Source organism: Cyprinodon tularosa, unplaced genomic scaffold (assembly GCF_016077235.1).
Source record: "Cyprinodon tularosa strain WSP-4 unplaced genomic scaffold, ASM1607723v1 ctg1949, whole genome shotgun sequence".
Lineage (NCBI taxonomy): Eukaryota > Metazoa > Chordata > Actinopteri > Cyprinodontiformes > Cyprinodontidae > Cyprinodon > Cyprinodon tularosa.
In genome coordinates, this window is record NW_024038706.1 from 13,975 (window position 1) to 33,207 (window position 19,233).

Here is a 19,233-nt window from a genome sequence, read left to right on the forward strand (position 1 = left end):
TCACCACAACAGCTGTTATCACCACAACAGGTGCTCCAGCCACAACAACAGCTGCTCCAGCCAAAACAACAGCTGCTCCCACCACAACTACTGCAACCCCAGCAACAACTACAGCTGCTCCAGCCACAACTACAGGTGCTCCAGCAACAACTACAGCTGCTCCAGTCACAACTACAGCTGCAACAGTCACAACTACAGCTGCTCAAGCTACAACTACAACTGCTCAAGCTACAACTTCAGCTGCTCCAGCCACAACTACAGCTGCTCCCACCACAACTACTGCAACCCCAGCAACAACTACAGCTGCTCCAGCCACAACTACAGCTGCTCCAGCCACAACTACAGCTGCTCCAGCCACAACTACAGCTGCTCCAGTCACAACTACAGGTGCTCCAGCCACAACTACAGCTGCCCCAGCAACAACTACAGCTGCTCAAGTCACAACTACAGCTGCTCCAGCCACAACTACAGTTGCTCCAGCCACAACTACAGCTGCTCCAGTCACAACAACTGCTGCTCCTGATAGAACTTACTTTGTTATAGCAATTTTTGTTGAAACATTTAATGAAGCATTTAATAATAGAGAGAGCCAAGAATTTAAAAATCTTGAGAAAAGAGCCACAGAAACAGTAAGTACCATTCTTAAATGTTTCTTCATGGATATATAACAATAGAGATTAAGAATGCATTAATATTGATAATACATTTTAAACACTTTTGCAATTGTTATCTTCTTTTTTGCTCTACAGTATGACGTTATCTATGAGGAAGAGTATGGAGAAATCTTTATCCGTAGTTTTGTCATTAGATTCCGGTAAGATTTAAGATTTCTATCATATTTCTTTACTTTCTACAAGTGTGGTGTTGACAATCTAGTAATGACTTACCTTATTTATAATCATATTTGTGGCTCCACTATCATGTTTGAATTTCAGTCCTGTTCCAGCCACTACAAGAGCGAGTAACACTGAAGCCGAGATGGGGCTGGTGTTTAATGAAACCACACCAATTGAAAACCTTCCAGACAATGATGCTGTAATCAATACTTTAGTGAAGGCCATAAACTCAACTACCTTCAATGTATCGTTTGTACCGAACTCCTTTAATGTTACACGTAAGTAAAGAGAAGTCTAACACTATACGTACACAAAAAGAGAAATGTCGATATTTGTCTAAACACTGATTACATTTTTTTTATTTGTATAGATAGTATTTATGACAATAACAACTTCTCTTGTTACTACTTAATCTTTTTTATTTGCCAGGTACACCTTTGCAAACCATCGCAACAACAAACACAACAACAGCTGCTCCTACCACAACAACGGCTGCTCCTACCACAACAACTGCTACTACTGTGGAGGCAACAGTAACAAAACGACTGACTTTTAGGTCTGCTGGTGAGACCTTCACAAATGATTTGCTAGACTCCTCATCTGCAGCATTTCAAAATAGAGCTGGACTTTTGAAGTCCAATGTAAGTCTTACTTCCGCTTTCAATCTTCACTTTTACAAATATAAAAAGTTTTCATAAAACCCAGAATGTAGAAAACATTTCATAAAATAAAGACAGAGACAGAAACAGGAAGCAATTTGCTGTGGATCTGTGGATACGCAGTGGCAGTGGGGGGAGGCGGGGCACAACCCATTACTGACACTTTTGAGAGAGACAGGAAAGAAAGTGACAATGACAACTGACAGAAGATGATTATCCGTGTTACCTGGTTTATGAGTTCAGTCCATCCTCTCCTGACAGAGTCAGGGAAACAGTTCTAAACAAGGATGGTTCTGAGATCCAGGAGTCCGTAGCCCGACCAGGGGTTCAAATCCAAACAGGAATAGACAGATTCAGGGTTCCAGAAATCCAGCAGCGAGCTCAGGCAGACATGCTCAGATGGAGACAGGCGGGCTCAGTGGTTGAGAGGAACAGAGACAAGACATTGTACCAGGAGAACTGCATAACTTTAAACTGGCTCCAACCAGGCGTCAGGACTACAGGACTTAGAATTAACTCCCCCCTGCAGAGACAAAACAGGAACAGGATAATCAGCGAAGAAGAGTCAGGACACAGTTAGGAAATGCAAGACAACAAAAACCCTCTCTAACATTGCCCTCCAAGAATGGGAACTGAACTCTGGAAAACAAACTCAAATAAACAAAAAAACTTAAACAAACAAACTTAAAAATCTGGTACCATTAGCTGGGCTGAACCGTATATAAAGCAGAAGGAGCAGGGGGAAAAGATGGATGATAATAAGTCAGCAGGGTACGGCAGGTGCGTGAAGTGAGTAATTAGATCAACAATAAGGGCAGATCATGACAAAAGTACCATTTTATATTTAACTTTTTATTTTTAGGATAGGATCTGTAATGTTTAAGAAAAGAAAAAGATCTACAGGATGAGAAAACATGATGAAGCAGATAGTGATACCCGTTTTATATAAAACCTAGCCAGTTGAGTTCTGCATGCTAAGTATATTTCTGATGCATCATCAAAATCAAAATTGTGATTCTGTCTGTTACCTGCTACTGGAGGAGCTTGGCACTGTCCCATTCTTTTGAATCTTTTAAGTAATCAAAAACATATGATTTGAAAATATGTGATTACGCTACCTTTAGTCCCAAAGAAAGCCAAAAATTAAAGCAATAGCAGTTTAGATATAGTTGGTTTCCCTTTACTACTGGTTCTGGCTTTTTGCATCTTTGTGGTTTCAATGGTGATCAGAATTTTTGGAATTCTTGTACCAATAAACTAGTTAAATGTGAATGAATTTTAAATATAAACATACTTATGTTTACACTTTGAATTATGCAAATAAACTATTCATAGAAAACTCTTCTTTTTTTTCTACAGCTTGAACCACTTTATCAGCGAGAGTTTTCTTCTTCATTCCGAGACTTCACTGTGAGGTCATTTAGGTAGGATTTGTAGAAAAAAATCTGATTATTGTTAATGAACATATGCACAAATTAACTGATAATTTATCATCCTTGCAGTAATGGGTCAATCATCAACAATATTGACCTGAAATTTGCATTAGCAACAGCTCCTAATAACACCCAGATATCAGAGGTTTTGGTCAATGCAGCTTCAACCATCACAGCTTTCAACATCGACACCAGTTCCATTACTGTTGATGGCACACGTAAGCTAAGCTACATACAATCTACACTATCACAAAGAAATATTTTGCAAAACTTTCAATATGACTGGGAAGTTTATAATAATAAAACTATTTGTCCCCTTTTACACTCTTACAGAGACGTCAAGTGGAATAAGCCACAATATCAGCCTCATCACTGCATTCAGCATGATCTTGCTGTCATGGCTCCTGTCAAGCCAGTAATAATTGGCTCTGCTGGTTTTCACAGAAAGCAAATGCTAAAAAAATTTAACTATTTCTGGTATGAACAAGGATGTTGTTCTAGTTGGAAATCAGGAATTCATCATGAATTTAAAGTTTTAAGCTTTTATTAAGACTTGATACCATAGATCCGAATATTGTGCAATTAGAATTGAGGCTATTGAAATGTGTTTGTGTTAGTTTTGTCCTATTTATTAATGAAAAATTAAATATTATGTAACAATAACATAAATTATTATCTTTGAATGTAACCATTGTGGTAATACTCAAGGACAGTTTAATTGACTGTTCATGCAATACTCAAGATTTGTCTCTCAGTGTATTTTGCAATGTTATTTAAACATGTTGTCCAAACAACGTCCTGAATGATTATCCAGTTTTTTCTTTCTCCTTTAATTGTATTTATATCACAAAATATTCTGTGAAACATTATGCCTATATTTTTCTGTATAACTATCAATAAAACAAAGATTAAAAACAAAACAGTAAAGGAATTGGGTTTCATGATATTAAAAACAGATCTTGTTTGCATTCAGAAAATAGATATACAAAGATAGATATAAAATAGATACAGGTGCTGGTCATAAAATTAGAATATCATGAAAAAGTAGATTGATTTCAGTAATTCCATTTAAAAAGTGAAACTTGTATATTATATTCATACATTACATACAAACTCATATATTTCAGATGTTTATTTTGTTTAATTTTGATGATTACAAATGACAACAAATGAAAATCTCAAATTCATCATATCAGAAAATTAGAATATTGTGAAAAGGTTCAAAATTGATGGCCCCTGGTGCCACACTCTAATCAGCTAATTAACTCAAACCACCTGCAAAAGCCTTTAAATGGTCTTTCAGTCTAGTTCTATAGGCTACACAATCATGGGGAAGACTGCTGACTTGACAGTTGTCCAAAAGACGACCATCGACACCTTGCACAAGGAGGGCAAGACACAAAAGGTCATCGCTAAAGAGGCTGGCTGTTCACAGAGCTCAGTGTCCAAGCACATTAATAGAGAGGCGAAGGGAAGGAAAAGATGTGGTCGAAAAAAGTGTACAAGCAAGAGAGATAACCGCACCCTGGAGAGGATTGTGAAACAAAACCCATTCAAAAATGTGGGGGAGATTCACAAAGAGTGGACTGCAGCTGGAGTGAGTGCTTCAAGAACCACCACACACAGACGTATGAAAGACATGGGTTTCTGCTGTCGCATTCCTTGTGTCAAGCCACTCTTGAACCACAGACAGCGTCAGAAGCGTCTTGCCTGGGCTAAAGAGAAACAGGACTGGACTGCTGGTGAGTGGTCCAAAGTCATGTTCTCTGATGAAAGTAAATTTTGCATTTCCTTTGGAAATCAAGGTCCCAGAGTCTGGAGGAAAAGAAGAGAGGCACTTCATCCACGTTGCTTGAAGTCCAGTGTAAAGTTTCCACAGTCAGTGATGGTTTGGGGTGCCATGTCATCTGCTGGTGTTGGTCTATTGTGTTTTCTGAGGTCCAGGGTCAACACAGCCACATACCAGGAAGTTTTAGAGCACTTCATGCTTCCTGCAGCTGACCAACTTTTTGGAGATGCAGATTTCATTTTCCAACAGGACTTGGCACCTGCACACAGTGCCAAAGCTACCAGTACCTGGTTGAAGGACCATGGTATCCCTGTTCTTAATTGGCCAGCAAACTCTCCTGACCTTAACCCCATAGAAAATCTATGGGGTATTGTGAAGAAGAAGATGCAATACACCAGACCCAACAATTCAGAAGAGCTAAAAGCCACTATTAGAGCAACCTGGGCTATCATAACACCTGAGCAGTGCCACAGACTGATCGACTCCATGCCACGCCGCATTGCTGCAGTAATACAGGCCAAAGGAGGCCCAACTAAATACTGAGTGCTGTACATGCTCATACTTTTCATGTTCATACTTTTCAGTTGGCCAACATTTCTATAAATCCTTTGTTTTTATTGGTCTTCAGTAATATTCTAATTTTCTGATATGATGAATTTGAGATTTTCATTTGTTGTCATTTGTAATCATCAAAATTAAACAAAATAAACATCTGAAATATATGAGTTTGTATGTAATGTATGAATATAATATACAAGTTTCACTTTTTAAATGGAATTACTGAAATCAATCTACTTTTTCATGATATTCTAATTTTATGACCAGCACCTGTATACATATTCTCATTTCAGTTCTCTTCATAAAAAAAGCACCAAGAGTATTTGGGAAATATTGTTCAACTTTAGACCTTATTGGGTCAAATGCTTATTACAGTTAAGGATTAAAGATTGATGTCAAATCGAAAATACTCTTGGCATATGTTTGTCAAAGACCATGGTTAATATGCTAAAAGCATTTTAGTACAAACATGAGACAGATTGAGCTTTCATTCGAAATGCACAGTTTTAATAAGCATCTGTAAATAGAGCTTTTCCATTCAGAGAAGCATATTAGGGAGTTTACTAAATAATTTGCCTTTCCTCTAAGCCCAATCTTATAAAAGGTTGTGCATTCGCAAGTAAAAAAGAAGGAATTGCCATCAGTTAAGGGGAGAGAGGAATTATTACAATGCCATTGTCTCATGACAAAAATTAATGAGACATTTAAATAGGATGGAAGCTTTTTGGTAGAGAAAAATTGAGGTAGATAAAGTTGAATGTTTTTTTATTTAATGCAAGAACTGCTAACTTTCCATTACAACCTAAAGCCATCAGCAAGATTATTTTCACCCAGCCCTCTGTGCCTTAAACATGTCAGATTTGGTCTTGTTTGAGACTGTACTTTTTTCCTTTTCTAAGTAATATTAAACAAAGTATATGAATTTTCAGATAGAGTTTATTCACAGTCTGAGTGTTGAGCTAAAATTAAGTTGAAAAAAACCTAAATGGCAAACTAGAAAAAAGATTGAGGAGATTGGCTGAATAAGGGATGATCCATAGAGGAGCTGTATTTTAGCTGCTGTCCACATTTCCAACAGGTTAGTTATTAAAAACAAATGGGAACATCTGAAGCTGATGAAAAGAGGAATAAACCTTAAAGGTGATGGTGTGAGTTGTTGTTTTTTTTTTTTTTTGTATGTTTGTTTTTTGCAATCAGAGAAATCCTAAATTAAAACTTTTTTTAATCCAGTACACCAAAAATACACCAAAAATTTTAAAAGCCTAGAAACACAAGTGTAGGCCATTCTCACGTTAATTAATTCAGAATTCTCACATATTTAGCACCCCCTTGTGGTTTACTGGTGTAGATTTTGGTTTGATAAACAAATGAGTGTTTATAACTCCAGGCATAAAGTTGATGTTAACCTTTTCTTTTTAACCAGGATATATATAATTTTAAGGATTTACTATTTGATAATGATTTAACAATAAACTGTGTAAAGAATACTTAAACTCGTTTTGGTTTACTTACATTTTGGTTTCTTATTTTTGATAAAATATTTTTGATGATGCAAAGTTATGATTTAGGGTTTCAATTATGTGGGCATTTTTAATGAATCATTATCACATTTAATTGAGAGCCTCAAAATATATTAAATCTACAAAGTTTACCTTACCTGTTAGCATCTTTTAAAACAATGGTGCCATCTAGTGTTTTAAATGGGTTTAACTGTGTACCTGTTAGGCACAGTGGTAAAAAACTGATAACCTTTCCATACATTTTTTAAAAAGTACAATTTTCTTTTTTTGTTTGGTAGTAAAAAGTGCATTCAAAACTTAACAGTCTTTGAAAACTTTAGTCAGCACTCTAATTCAATATGAAAATAATACATCTCAGAAGGTAGTTGTATGCAGATGAGGATGACAGAAGAAATTGTTGCCTTTTTTCAGGTATTTGGCTCAAAATCAAGGCAATCAAAATTAAGAGCTTTTAGGGGTTGACAAATATTTAATCATACAGGAGCAGAGGTCTAATCCAGATCCAACCTGATTTAAAACATTTATAAATCACCACATGCTGTCCGATGACAGTGTCTAACTTTACTTAGCTTATCCTGTCAACATGGTAAAGCCCTCCAGAACGTCTGGGGCTAGGCTAAACCTGATACAAATTAGCCAATGAGCTGCTGTCAGTTTGGGTTGCTGCTGCTAACCACTTTTAGACACAACAGAGAAAAAGGAGAATAAGATGAGAAAAAGAGAGCAGAGAAAGTGTGGACTGCAGGAAGAACTGTTGACAGAAAAGTGAAATGGTGTGCCCAAATATGAGTAAACCTACTGCTGTGAAGCAGTATTCTCCACCATGAACATAATAAAAAATACATATCGATCCAGGTTCACGAGTGAGCCTATTGATATGTGCTTGAGAATGGCTTTGTCGCCATTCAACCCAGGTTTGAAAACCTTGCATACAGCATAAAGCCCACCTCTCTCATTAAGCCATAAAAAAAGAAAGAAAAAACAAAACAAAAAACGGTCAGTTCAGGTGTTTTATAAAATATGTTAATCAGGAAATTGTCGACATACCAAAACTGAACAATTGTTGTTCTCTACTCAAACAACACTTTTCATTTTAAAATGGGAAAATTTTCAATTTTTTTTTCTTTTTATTTAAAAATTCAATGTATAACATGGATGGATAAAAACATTATTTTATATCAGTGTTAAATTGTATTTAAAGTAATTAAAAATGTCTTTGGACCTTTACTGGTTGTTGATTTTCTTTATTCACCCAGCTGATTTTTAATTGGTTACCTCTGGTCTAGAGCCTCAAAATATTTACAATTTTAAATCATGAAATTATCCACATCAACGGGCATTGAAGTAGGGCTTTTATCTCAATTAAGATGGAACTAGCACACTACAGAATTCAACGCAGAGAGAACCCGAATTGAGGAAAAGGTACTAAACTAGCATATTTTTTACCAAAATGATTGGGTTCAATATACATTATCAAGCAATTTACCTCTTAGAAGATGTAATTAAGAATTGTGTATATTTCATTTTAAGGGACCCTTCACTGGTCTGGGGATCCTACTCAACAGCAAGAATCCTCCGTCCCTATGGAAGATTGTATTTGTCAGGGTCATGGGGGGCTGGTGCCTATTCCTGAACTCTTTAGGTAAAAAGCATGGACCATGGAGCCTGCTGATGGCAGGGTGGTAATACAGTATAAATTTGATAATCTTTCAATGCAGGTGTGTGGATTTTTTTTACCCTCATGGCTCCTGGGCCAGTGGTTTTAAAAGATCATTGTTCTCATTGTTAGTCTACTTCTCTCCCTATGACTGTAACTATAGGCCAATATAGTTACAGTCTTTAAAATACTTTACCTCACCTCCTTACTCTGAATTGTATGATTGTTTTTTTTTCAAACAATCCTTTATTATTTGTCAAACTGTACAAGTTTATCTTAAATTATGATAATTTGGCCCTTTTAGAGATAAACAAATTTGATCTAAATGAAAAATCTATAATCCGCTGCTGTAGTTTAGCTGATCTCAAGAAATGAGTTTATTAAGATAAGTCCTTAAAACATGGTTAGTTTTAAAGAGCCTCAAATTTATGTAATCTCCAATCTGTGTCTCAAAACCACATTTTAAAGCTCATACTAAAAAGGCACTAATAATAATTCACTGTTGAGACATGCTTCGGAAGAACAAGAAAACTGCTTAAAAATTAAAGAGGCAGACTTACAATAATGTTTACAAATTAGATACTAATCTGAAGTCATTTCTGTCTAGGCTGAGCTGTTTTGGTCTGTGCATCCTGCAAATGATACAAAGAGCAGATATTTCAAAATTACTTCAGGCCAGAAGATATTTTCAATAAGTTATGGGTTAGATAGAATATATCAATATACTTTAAATATATATGTAACCTTTATACATATTGCACAAGAATAGGTTTAAAATTATGAGTAATTACTCTAAAATCTTATAAACTTACTTTAAATGCCATAAAGTGGCTAAATTCTTGTCCACTGGTCTTGTTCCTTCATCTTCACGTATGTTTATACCACCTTACAAATGATCTAAAAACGCGTATTAAGAGACTTAACTGGAAAAATTTGTTCAGATACCTATTAAAATGTTAAAATCCTATGATCTCCAATTGACTGTATTATATATTAAAAAATGTGAGAGAATATTTTATGCAGATATACATAATGATAAACCAGTAGCATATAAGAGCTTTTCATACTTGATTGAATTGGTAATATTGTCTTTAACCACTATAAAAACAGTGATCGACTGAAAAATGTATGGACTTATGTCACAAGCAACTTATGAAGGTTAAGTAAGCACAGCAGTGTACTTTTGCAATAATACTTCCTGCATGTCTATGGGAACTGCTTCGAGGGGGGGGGGGCATGTCTTGCAAATCAATGACTGGATGCAATCAATCACAGCATTGTCTCTGTGAAGTGCCTTTAGATGACTTGATGTTTGCTATAAAAAAAACTGAATTGAATATGTGGTGTGACCTACTTTGAAACCGGACATCTCCCAAAAACAATTTCTATATTGTTACACAACCGAAGCAAAAAAATTACAAATTAATTAAATAATTAGATATTTTAAATAACGAATGCCTTATATATGTCTGTACATTTGTACATTTAGTGTGTAGATGCTTTTACTCTAAAGTGTCTTAATTGCTGTCTTTTTTGTTACATTAGGGAGGTCGATGCATATGGAAATGTAATATACCTTAAATGTTTAGAAATATACCATAATATACCATCTTTTTTATTGACATTTGGTACCAACATTTTACTTTGCAATGACTCCTTTCCATTCTCCAAGCTCTTTATTCTCTACTTAAGGTATATTTTAAGGCATTGTAGTCTAACTGTTAAAAAAATGTATGCATCTTTTCGGTCAAAACGACCAAAACGTTTTGGTCGGTATAACCGAAATGTTACATTAATTGGGAGAGAGATAAAGTGTGTGGGAAATTTATTTGAAACCAGCAGCAAAAACTGAAAGTGCTGAACAAGTGCTGAAAGAAACTACAATATTAGGAAAAGTACATTGCAGTGGCATTGGAGTACAGGAATATGTTCATAGTTGGTCAAAATCATAATGTAAAGCTGTGTGTCATCTGTATACTTATGTTAACTTAAGTTGGGCTTTATTATAATCTGAGATTAGGGAAGGTCTGTAGCTATTGAATAGAAGATGGCTTAAGATGGACCCTTGGGGAACGCCACATGTGATTTTTGTGGTCTCTATTAAAAAGTTACTTACTGACAAAAAAAATGACCTTGTCCTTGAACTAGGATTTAAACAAAGGGGTTCTAATAAAATAAACAGAGTGATCAACAGTGTTACAAGCTTCACTGAGGTCAAATAATACAAGAACCGTGGTTCTTCCACAGCCTGCATTTATACTGATGTCATTAAATAACAATAAAAATTTGAGCTATGAAACATTTTTGCATTCAAAGGTTTGCAAGAGTTTCATAAATGGGACTGATAATGACATCTGGTTTGTTCACTTAGACAATAGGAATGTGAACTAAGTTAGGAATTACAGCTTCCCGGGGAGTTGCTTTCATACCTTAGGTGTTCAAAGTAATTTTTTACAGCTGTGTCATACTTCTGATACTAAGGTAATATATAAGGCTTAGGAACCGAGTGGTTAACCATCAGTTTGAGCAGGATCAGAAGAGGTTTATGAAACTTTTGAAAAGAGCTGCCACTTTGGGTAAGTACATTTCTAACACTATACTCCAAAACTCAACCTAGTATTTCCTTATGTTTAAAACACCACTAAAAATAAAGAGTAGCTTGGAAACCAGTCAAACAACTATGATATTATATCTATTTATCTATATCTATCTATCTATCGATTGATAAGTAGATAGATAGATAGATAGATAGATAGATAGATAGATAGATAGATAGATAGATAGATAGATAGATAGATAGATAGATAGATAGATAGATAGATAGATAGATAGATAGATAGATAGATAGATAGATAGATAGATAGATAGATAAGAAAAAGATAAATAAAAAAATTAAAAAATATTTTACATTGAAAAGGTTAGTTGACAACCAGAAAAAACATTAAACCTTGAGTTGGCTATTTAGTAGTCTACTTAAATTATTAATAAATGTAACTAACAAAATGACTTTTATTTAGATTAAATAAACATTAAATTTACTAATATGTTGATTTGAGCTTAAAACAAATTGGACAGAACAATTTATAAAATCTATTGTAATTCATCATACTAATCTTAATATCACATAACCTTTAGCAGGGGCAATTGTAGGATCACAGGTTTGGGGCTGCTGAGCACCTAGAGACCTATTGGGCAGGTATGATCAATTTCACAGCTTTCTGCATACATTTTCTACATTTTTTGACATCGGAGTTTTGCCAAATACCGGACAAACAAAGAAGAAAGCTAAATTGCTTTTAGAACATTCCAACAGGGAGGCAACGGCAGGTGAATGAAGTGAGTAGAGCTGCGATCATAACAAGAGGAGCGCTGATTTAATTTAGGGGCACCATATCCATGGGTTAATTAACAACTCCTATGATTAGGGTCCACGAACAGGTGCGCGCACAGCATAACTTTTATTACCGTTTACGGCATGTCTCACTACAGTGGTCGGCGGGTGTTTACACCAAACTTTTTTTAAAGAGACAAATAGCTGACAAGGCTCATCGGGCGATAACCGGCTGTTACATACAGCTCAGAATAGTCCGTCTTAAGGACCCGCAGTTGTCTCAGCCATCCCCTCTGCGTCATTAAGTTGTGCGGTGGGAGAAGAAAGGCGCACATCTAAATTTAGTTTTTGTGAAGCCAGAAGGGAAACTACGATGCCTTATGAGTTTTGGTAAATAAATAAAAAATAAATTGGTAATAAAAACACTTGTGATGAGAAATGTAGGAATCGTTAGGTTCAAATGTAAAGAGAGAAACGCGCGCGCGCACTCCGCGGGACTGCATGCAGGACGCGCTGGTTATGGAAGACCAATCCTGCCATAATTAAAAATAAACACAGAAATAAATAAATGCTTCAAAAATGAATAAGCATACAATTAATTGCCCTCCAAATAAATACAATAAATAAATAAATACAGGTAGAAATTAAATTATACAGTGAGACATAAATGTTTATATCTTTTTTATTTAGCTTCTTTCTTTTTTCGCCTTTGTAATAATAACCTTATCTATTTATTGTGCTTTATGATCTTCAACTTTAGTTATTACTACTTTTTTTAAGTATTTATGTGCATGTGATAATATTTTTGTCTGTATTATTTGTATTTTTTACCCTATTTATTTCTTGCATGCTCTTTATTTCTGCCTGTAGTATATACATTTCTGTTTGCATTTCTGCCTCATTAAGCAAATGTTGAGGGGTGTCTCTTAAGGCCCATTACGGCCCACTATATGGCCCATTTACGGATTTCATGCGTAATTAAAAAAAAAAAAATTCTAAAGTTTAGAGGACCGCGGCGACCAGCTGAGCTCCAAGGGTAAAGGCAGACAGTGCTAACAGAGGCCCGTCTGCAGCGGCCCTCTCTACTCATAGCTGTGTGTGAAGGACCACTGGCTATGATGGCGATTTTTTATTTGGCAAAATGTTCATTTGATTTGTCTTTATCTGATTATAATTATTATTTAATTAATTATCATTCCCCCACTAAATGAAAAAAGTCTGAATTTATTATTATCAAGAGACTATTAATAACAGGAGAAGAAAAGCAGCTTCAGATGAACCAAGCATGTGGTGACATCATGGGTACGCTCAGTGGCGGCTGGTGAAAAATATTTTTGGTGGGGCTGATATAGCCTAGTGTATGTCTCCAACTAACCCGGAATAAGAATTCAAATAAACAATTGGACAATACATACAATTTAACAGTAATGATTTAATTTACTATATAATAACAGTAACAGTGATGATTTGGGTCACTGTGACGGGGTTCTTTGGCCTCCAAGAATCCAGTCTCAGTCGGGATACCGGTGTTGGTGATTTATTGAGCTCAAAAACTCAAAACAGGGTGCAAAAGAAACTAAACATATACAAGATAGTCTGGGCCTCAGCCTCCCTCCAGTTACCAGCAATGTAACAAAGAAACAGAAAACAAAAATTGCCGCTTTTCTTCCCACAGCCCTCATTAAATAGTTTAAGCCCCTCACCTCAGGCTCTCTTATTTCTGATTTCTTCTCATTAATCAGTTTTGTCCATATATTACCTCCACAAACAATTGATGTACAAAAACAAATAATTTTTACAACTTAATTCTTTTACACAATTCTTTTACACAATTCTTTTTTCATTGACTTATTCAATTACACCAAACTGGGTTTGAACCCAGCAAAGACGCAGCCAGACTGAAGATGACAAGTCCCCGCATAAACACGTACACACCCACACCCCCCACATACCCACACACACACACACACACACACACACACGGCTAACCCCACTGAAATATTAAGTGTGCACCCTCAATATGCCAGCAGCTAACCAGGACAGCTTGTGTGTTTTAAGTTAATAGAGCTACTGGTCTCAGCGCGAGTGTATTGGTCCTCACAAACACAGTATAACAGGAATGTGTGTGTGGCGCGCAAAGTTAGAGAGGTTGTTTTAAGCGACGAGGTGGATTCGTCACAGTCACAATAACCATGAAATGAAATGTTCATATCATACAACAGGGATGTTCTTCTGGCAAACGGGTAGATAAATAAGGATCTCACCGAATTTGGTGGAAGCTGCATCTCGCTCGTTACATTCGCCATCTTCCCTCTAATTGTCTGCACCTGCGCTTGGGTTCAGAAGCCTGTAAAAGCGCAGTATTTTCAGCGCCCCAATACCATAAAGTTCCGAGACGCTGATTGGCCATTAAATTCACCTAGCAATAGTACATGATTGACAGATTCTCTGCAAATGTGGGTCAGTCTGATCACAGCCCCCAGAACAGAGACGGTAGGAGTCTGTCTGTGGAAATCCACAAATTAATGACAGTAGATAGGGAAATGTAGTTTATATAATTTGTTTTGCTTATAGTTACACAGTCTAGAGAGTAAAACTGACATTTATGAGTTAATTTCTAAAAATATATTTTACGTTTCTCTCTTCTTATCAGGGAGGGCGGTGCCCCAGCGCCCCCTATGGGCCGGCCGCCACTGGGTACGCTTCTGTTCCAATTGACCCATATTTATGCAGCGTGCTCCCGTTCTCCCCATGTCCAGACTTTCCTGGGTTCTACTCAAGAACATACTTGGCAAGAACACGAGTCCGTACTCCCGTTCTTATGAATTGAGAAACAGCCACTGACATCAGACTCAACTTCAGACTCTCCGCTCCTCCACTCCTGTAGATTCGACTGATGCCGTAAAATGCTAACCAACCAATGGGCAGAAGTTGAACCCTTAAGACACACCCCTTCCTCATTTGCATATTGAGGCAGAAATGCATACAGAAATGCTAATATGCCAGGCAGAAACAAATGGTGTTGAAGAAATAAATAGGGTAGAAAAATACCATGGAAGAATAAAACAGACAAAAATATTATTACATGCACATTAATAAATACTTAAAAAAATAAGAAATAAGTAAATAAAGTTGAAGATTATAATAAACAATAAATAAATAAGGTAATTATAACAAAGGCGAATAAATAAAGAAGCTAATTAAAAGAGATTTATTCATTTATGTCTCACTGTATAATTAAATTTCTACCTAATTACTACCTAAAAAAAATATTTCTTTTTTACAATAAAAACAAGGTTGACTGTGCATCGTTTTGAAAAGGAAACACAGTGACGACAGTTACTCAAAACTAAAAATAAGCACTGTGCCAAGGCTTTAAAAAAAAAGCCCCAACCTTGTGACTTCAAGGTCTTAAGGGAAAATTATCAATCACGTGGCCCTGCTTGCTGGCTCAGTGGGTCAAATCTGAAAACGTTCCTCACTAATATTGTTAGGTCATCAGCCAGCACTGCTGATTCTGAAGGCCCTAGGCAGATTTGATTGACATAGCGACACACACAAAGGCTGAAATATGATTGGGCATAAGATATAACAACCACTTACATCTAATGGAAACCAAGCAGCCAAGAAAAACACTACAACATTATCAGAATGGATTGTTTGGAATACACACAGGCGCTCTCCCTCCTTTTTTTCCTCCAAGCTCGGGTTCTCTACCAGAGGCTTGGGAGCTTGAAGGTTCTGCGCAGTATCTTTGCAGTTCCTAGAATTGCACTTTTCTGGACCGAGATGTCTGATGTATTTCCTTGGAACTGCTGAGACCACTCCTCAAGTTTAGGGGTCACTGCCCAGAGTGCCCCAATTACCACGGGTACTACTGATGCCTTGACCTTCCAGGTGTTCTCCAGCTCTTCTCTGAGACCCTAGTGTTTCTCCAGTTTCTCATGTTCCTTTTTCCTGATGTTGCAGTCACTTGGTATTGCTATGTCAACCACAACAGCTTTCCTCTGCATTTTGTCCACCATCACAATTTCCGGTTGGTTTGCCATTGCCATTCTGTCCATCTGTATCTGGAAGTCCCACAGTATCTTGGCTCGGTCATTCTCTACCATCATTTGGGGTGTTTCCCATTTTGACTTTGGGGTTTCCAGCCCATACTCTGTACAGATGTTCCTGGACACTATTTCAGCCACTTGGGTATGGCGCTCCATGTAGGCTTTCCCTGCTAGTATCTTAAACCCTGCAGTAATGTGCTAGATTGTCTCAGGGGCCTCTTTGCACAGTCTGCACCTGGGGTTTCCTGCACCTGGTGTGGTAGATCTGGGCCTCTATTGCTCTGGTGCTCATGCTCATGTATTGATCCATATGCCCACTTATCTTAGCCACTATGATCCCGTACATTAGTTTCCACTTGTGGAGAGGCAGGTTATTGGCCAGTAGTTGGATGGGACCTTTAAGGGATTCTTCAGCATCAGGATTGTGCGCCCTTCAGTTAGCCATTCAGGGTGGTTCTTATGAAGGTTAGTTTGTTTTAAAACTATTTGTGCATTGTAAGTGTGAATTTGAAGCTGTAGAGAGAGTTACAGTCTAAGTTTTGTATTCTTGGAATGAAAGTAAAAAAAATTTCTTACACCCATTCAAATATAGTACTGTACAAGTACACAAATTCTGTTCTACAAATTGCACATAAAAATCCTTCTACATTCTTTGCTTTTCTCAAAAGAATTATTGTTGCAAAACTATTTGTGGCTGTTGAATAGCAGAGCTGTTTTTAAATCCTGTGAGTTTCATTGTTCTGGAATTGTTCTGAATATGAAATAATTTGGGCTGCTTGATAGTTTTCTTCCTGTGGGATTATTCATTCATGCCCCAGTAGCTCTTTGATGTGATTAAGAAGGACATTGCTGAACTTTTTTTAAAGGACACTGAAGTTCTAATAAAAAATATTAATTCAAACCCAATTCTTTAATACATTATTCTTTATTCTAAAACTGATTTGGTAGGGATATACAATACTGGCATTTAAAAGTCGACAGATATTACACCAGAGCAGTTAAATTCTGTTTAATCAATAAAACCAGCTTGCACATCCAGTGTCCAACAGGCTGACATGCTATAAGCACCCAAACAAAACAAAATAATGATAAATGCATTACCTTTTCAGTTTTATTACTACAATTTTTTATGTAGTATGGCACATTTACAGTAAAAATAAGTTGCGCAACCATGCCGGTTTAAGGGAACTTTGGTGCTCATACTGATAGTAGTTAGATCCAGTTTTTAACCAGGTCAGCCACTGTCTGTGGGCCCCCTGGCAGCTTGGGGACCTAGGCAATTGCTGGTTTTGCTTGCCTTGTTGCCATGGGCCTGCAGATGTGCCATGTTCAAGCTCCAGCTGGTCAATGTGGGGACAGCGCCCCTCCCAAGCCAATAATATTTTAAGATCTCCTTCATTTAGTTTCTGGCCCAGCTTTCTTCCTGTACACCGGCCAAACTCTCAGGCTATTGTCACTGCAATCCTCTGGCCTATTCCACCACCACTGTCCCAGCCCCATGTGAAGACTACTCTAATCCCTTTTTTTAGTTACTCATGCCAGTTAATGTCCATTTACATCATCAACTTTTTTCTGCCAGCTTCTGAGCGCTAAACCTATTTTATTCATGTTAATACTACCTTTCTAGTTAAATCTTTTCTCTGTGTCAGTCATTAAGGTTGAATTTAATTGTTCTCTAGAAAAAAATGTAGCGTAAAAACCTTGATTTAACCCAAAACAATCTATTCAAGTTCCAGGATTGTATTTCATTGTACCTAAGAACTTAGCACATAACAATAATCAAAATTTTTAAGCTAATCTAACTTTTAACCATCTTGATATATAAATCTCTGAACTACATTTTAGTGACCCCAGGATAAAGCGTGACAGAAAATGAATGGATGGATGTGAAATAAACACATAACTAGAAAGTATTCGTAATATCTTTTAAAAATCTATAATACCTTAATCATTTTAGATAACCATGAGGCAGGTTTTAAGCACTTTTTTGTGTAATGTAATTTCCCTTGTGGGGTCTGATTATTCAGGTCCACTTTGATGTATTGCATACTTTGTGTCAACCATTAATATTTGCAAGTTTTATGACATCTTTGATTAAACATGCCCCAAAAAGTAGTGAGAGAGGAGTGCAATGACTAGCAAAATTTTTTTGCACCATTTATTTTTCCCCCACAATGTTTACATTTAATCACTGCTGCACCTTATGGAATGGAAATGTTCATTTAGTATCTGAAAACCTGTGTTAAATGAAATCAGTATTGTATACACTGTGTAAACAAAATGACAATAAAAGATGTCTAAATCTAACATATCAAGTAAACTTGTAAATAATAGTTTAAACAATATAACAACATTTATTCAATAGGAAAAAGAGGAAGTTATCATTGATGACAAAAGGTAGTCTTTGAAAATAAAACAAAAAATTACAGTAGCACAATTTCCCTAAACCTATTTTAAATCACTGTCATAATGTCATAATGTAAAGACTGTAATGCGACTGGCTTTTTTCAATTTCATTTTATGACAACATATTAGTTCTCTTACTAAAAATCTGTTTGTATTATTACAAATAATGAATTGCTGTTGTGTAAAACACAGGTAAACACTGAAAATGGGGGCTAAAGAAATATTTGTGATACTACTCATAATAAAAGGTAAGTTAATATAAATAAATTAACTGTTTCAGTATAGGTCTGTGGCCTTGAAATAGAATAATAATTGCATATATGATTCTTACAACCACAACAGCTGCTCCTACCACAACAACAGCTCCTCCCACCACAATGACAGCTGCTCCTACCACAACAACTGCTGCTCCTACCACAATGACAGCTGCTACTACCACAACAACTGCTGCTCCCACAACGACGACAGCTGCTCCAACCACAACAGCTGCTGCCTCCACAACAACATCCTCTCCTACTACAACAACGGCTGCTACCACCACGACGACAGCTGCTCCAAGCACAACAGCTTTTCCTACCACAACGACAGCCGCTCATACCACAACAACAGCCGCTCCAACCACTACAACTGCTGCTCCTACTACAACAATGGCTGCTCCCACCGCAACAACTGCTGCTCCTACCACAACAACTGCTGCTCCCACCACAACAACTGCTGCTCCCACCACAACAACTGCTGCTCCCTCTACAACAACGGCTGCTCCTACCACAACAACAGCCACTCCCACCACGACAACTGCTGCTCCTACCACAACAACAGCTGCTCCCACCACAACTGCTGCTCAAACAACGACGACAGCTGCTCCAACCACAACAACAGCCGCTCCTACCACAACAACAGCCGCTCCCACCACAACAACTGCTGCTCCTACTACACAACGCTGCCCCACCACAAAGCTACTCTACAAAATTGAAAAAAGGTTTAAAAAA

General features: G+C 36.9%; 1 protein-coding gene and 1 long non-coding RNA gene across 2 annotated transcripts; both read left to right on the top strand.

Annotated features, from left to right (window-relative positions):
• The first annotated feature begins 394 nt into the window (after positions 1-394).
• On the top strand, positions 395-3,837 carry LOC119782516. Its single transcript, XM_038283511.1, has 7 exons — positions 395-629; positions 750-814; positions 936-1,114; positions 1,266-1,477; positions 2,855-2,919; positions 2,998-3,146; positions 3,262-3,837. The coding sequence occupies exons 3-7, from the start codon at positions 979-981 to the stop codon at positions 3,345-3,347; spliced, it is 648 nt and encodes a 215-aa protein (XP_038139439.1). The 5' UTR covers positions 395-629; positions 750-814; positions 936-978; the 3' UTR covers positions 3,348-3,837.
• Positions 3,838-10,897: 7,060 nt separating this feature from the next.
• LOC119782517 lies at positions 10,898-19,028 on the top strand. The gene is made up of 3 exons (XR_005280674.1): positions 10,898-11,028; positions 18,437-18,492; positions 18,587-19,028. It is a non-coding gene; the product is annotated as an uncharacterized LOC119782517 (long non-coding RNA).
• Positions 19,029-19,233: the final 205 nt, after the last annotated feature.

What these genes read in the sequence shown, in the direction of transcription:
- LOC119782516 (XM_038283511.1), top strand. Translation starts at nt 979, where the DNA reads ATGGGGCTGGTGTTTAATGAAACCACACCAATTGAAAACCTTCCAGAC. An exon ending in GAACTCCTTTAATGTTACAC is followed by an intron (nt 1,115 to 1,265) that starts GTAAGTAAAGAG and finishes TTTATTTGCCAG; the next exon opens with GTACACCTTTGCAAACCATC. An exon ending in CTGGACTTTTGAAGTCCAAT is followed by an intron (nt 1,478 to 2,854) that starts GTAAGTCTTACT and finishes TTTTTTCTACAG; the next exon opens with CTTGAACCACTTTATCAGCG.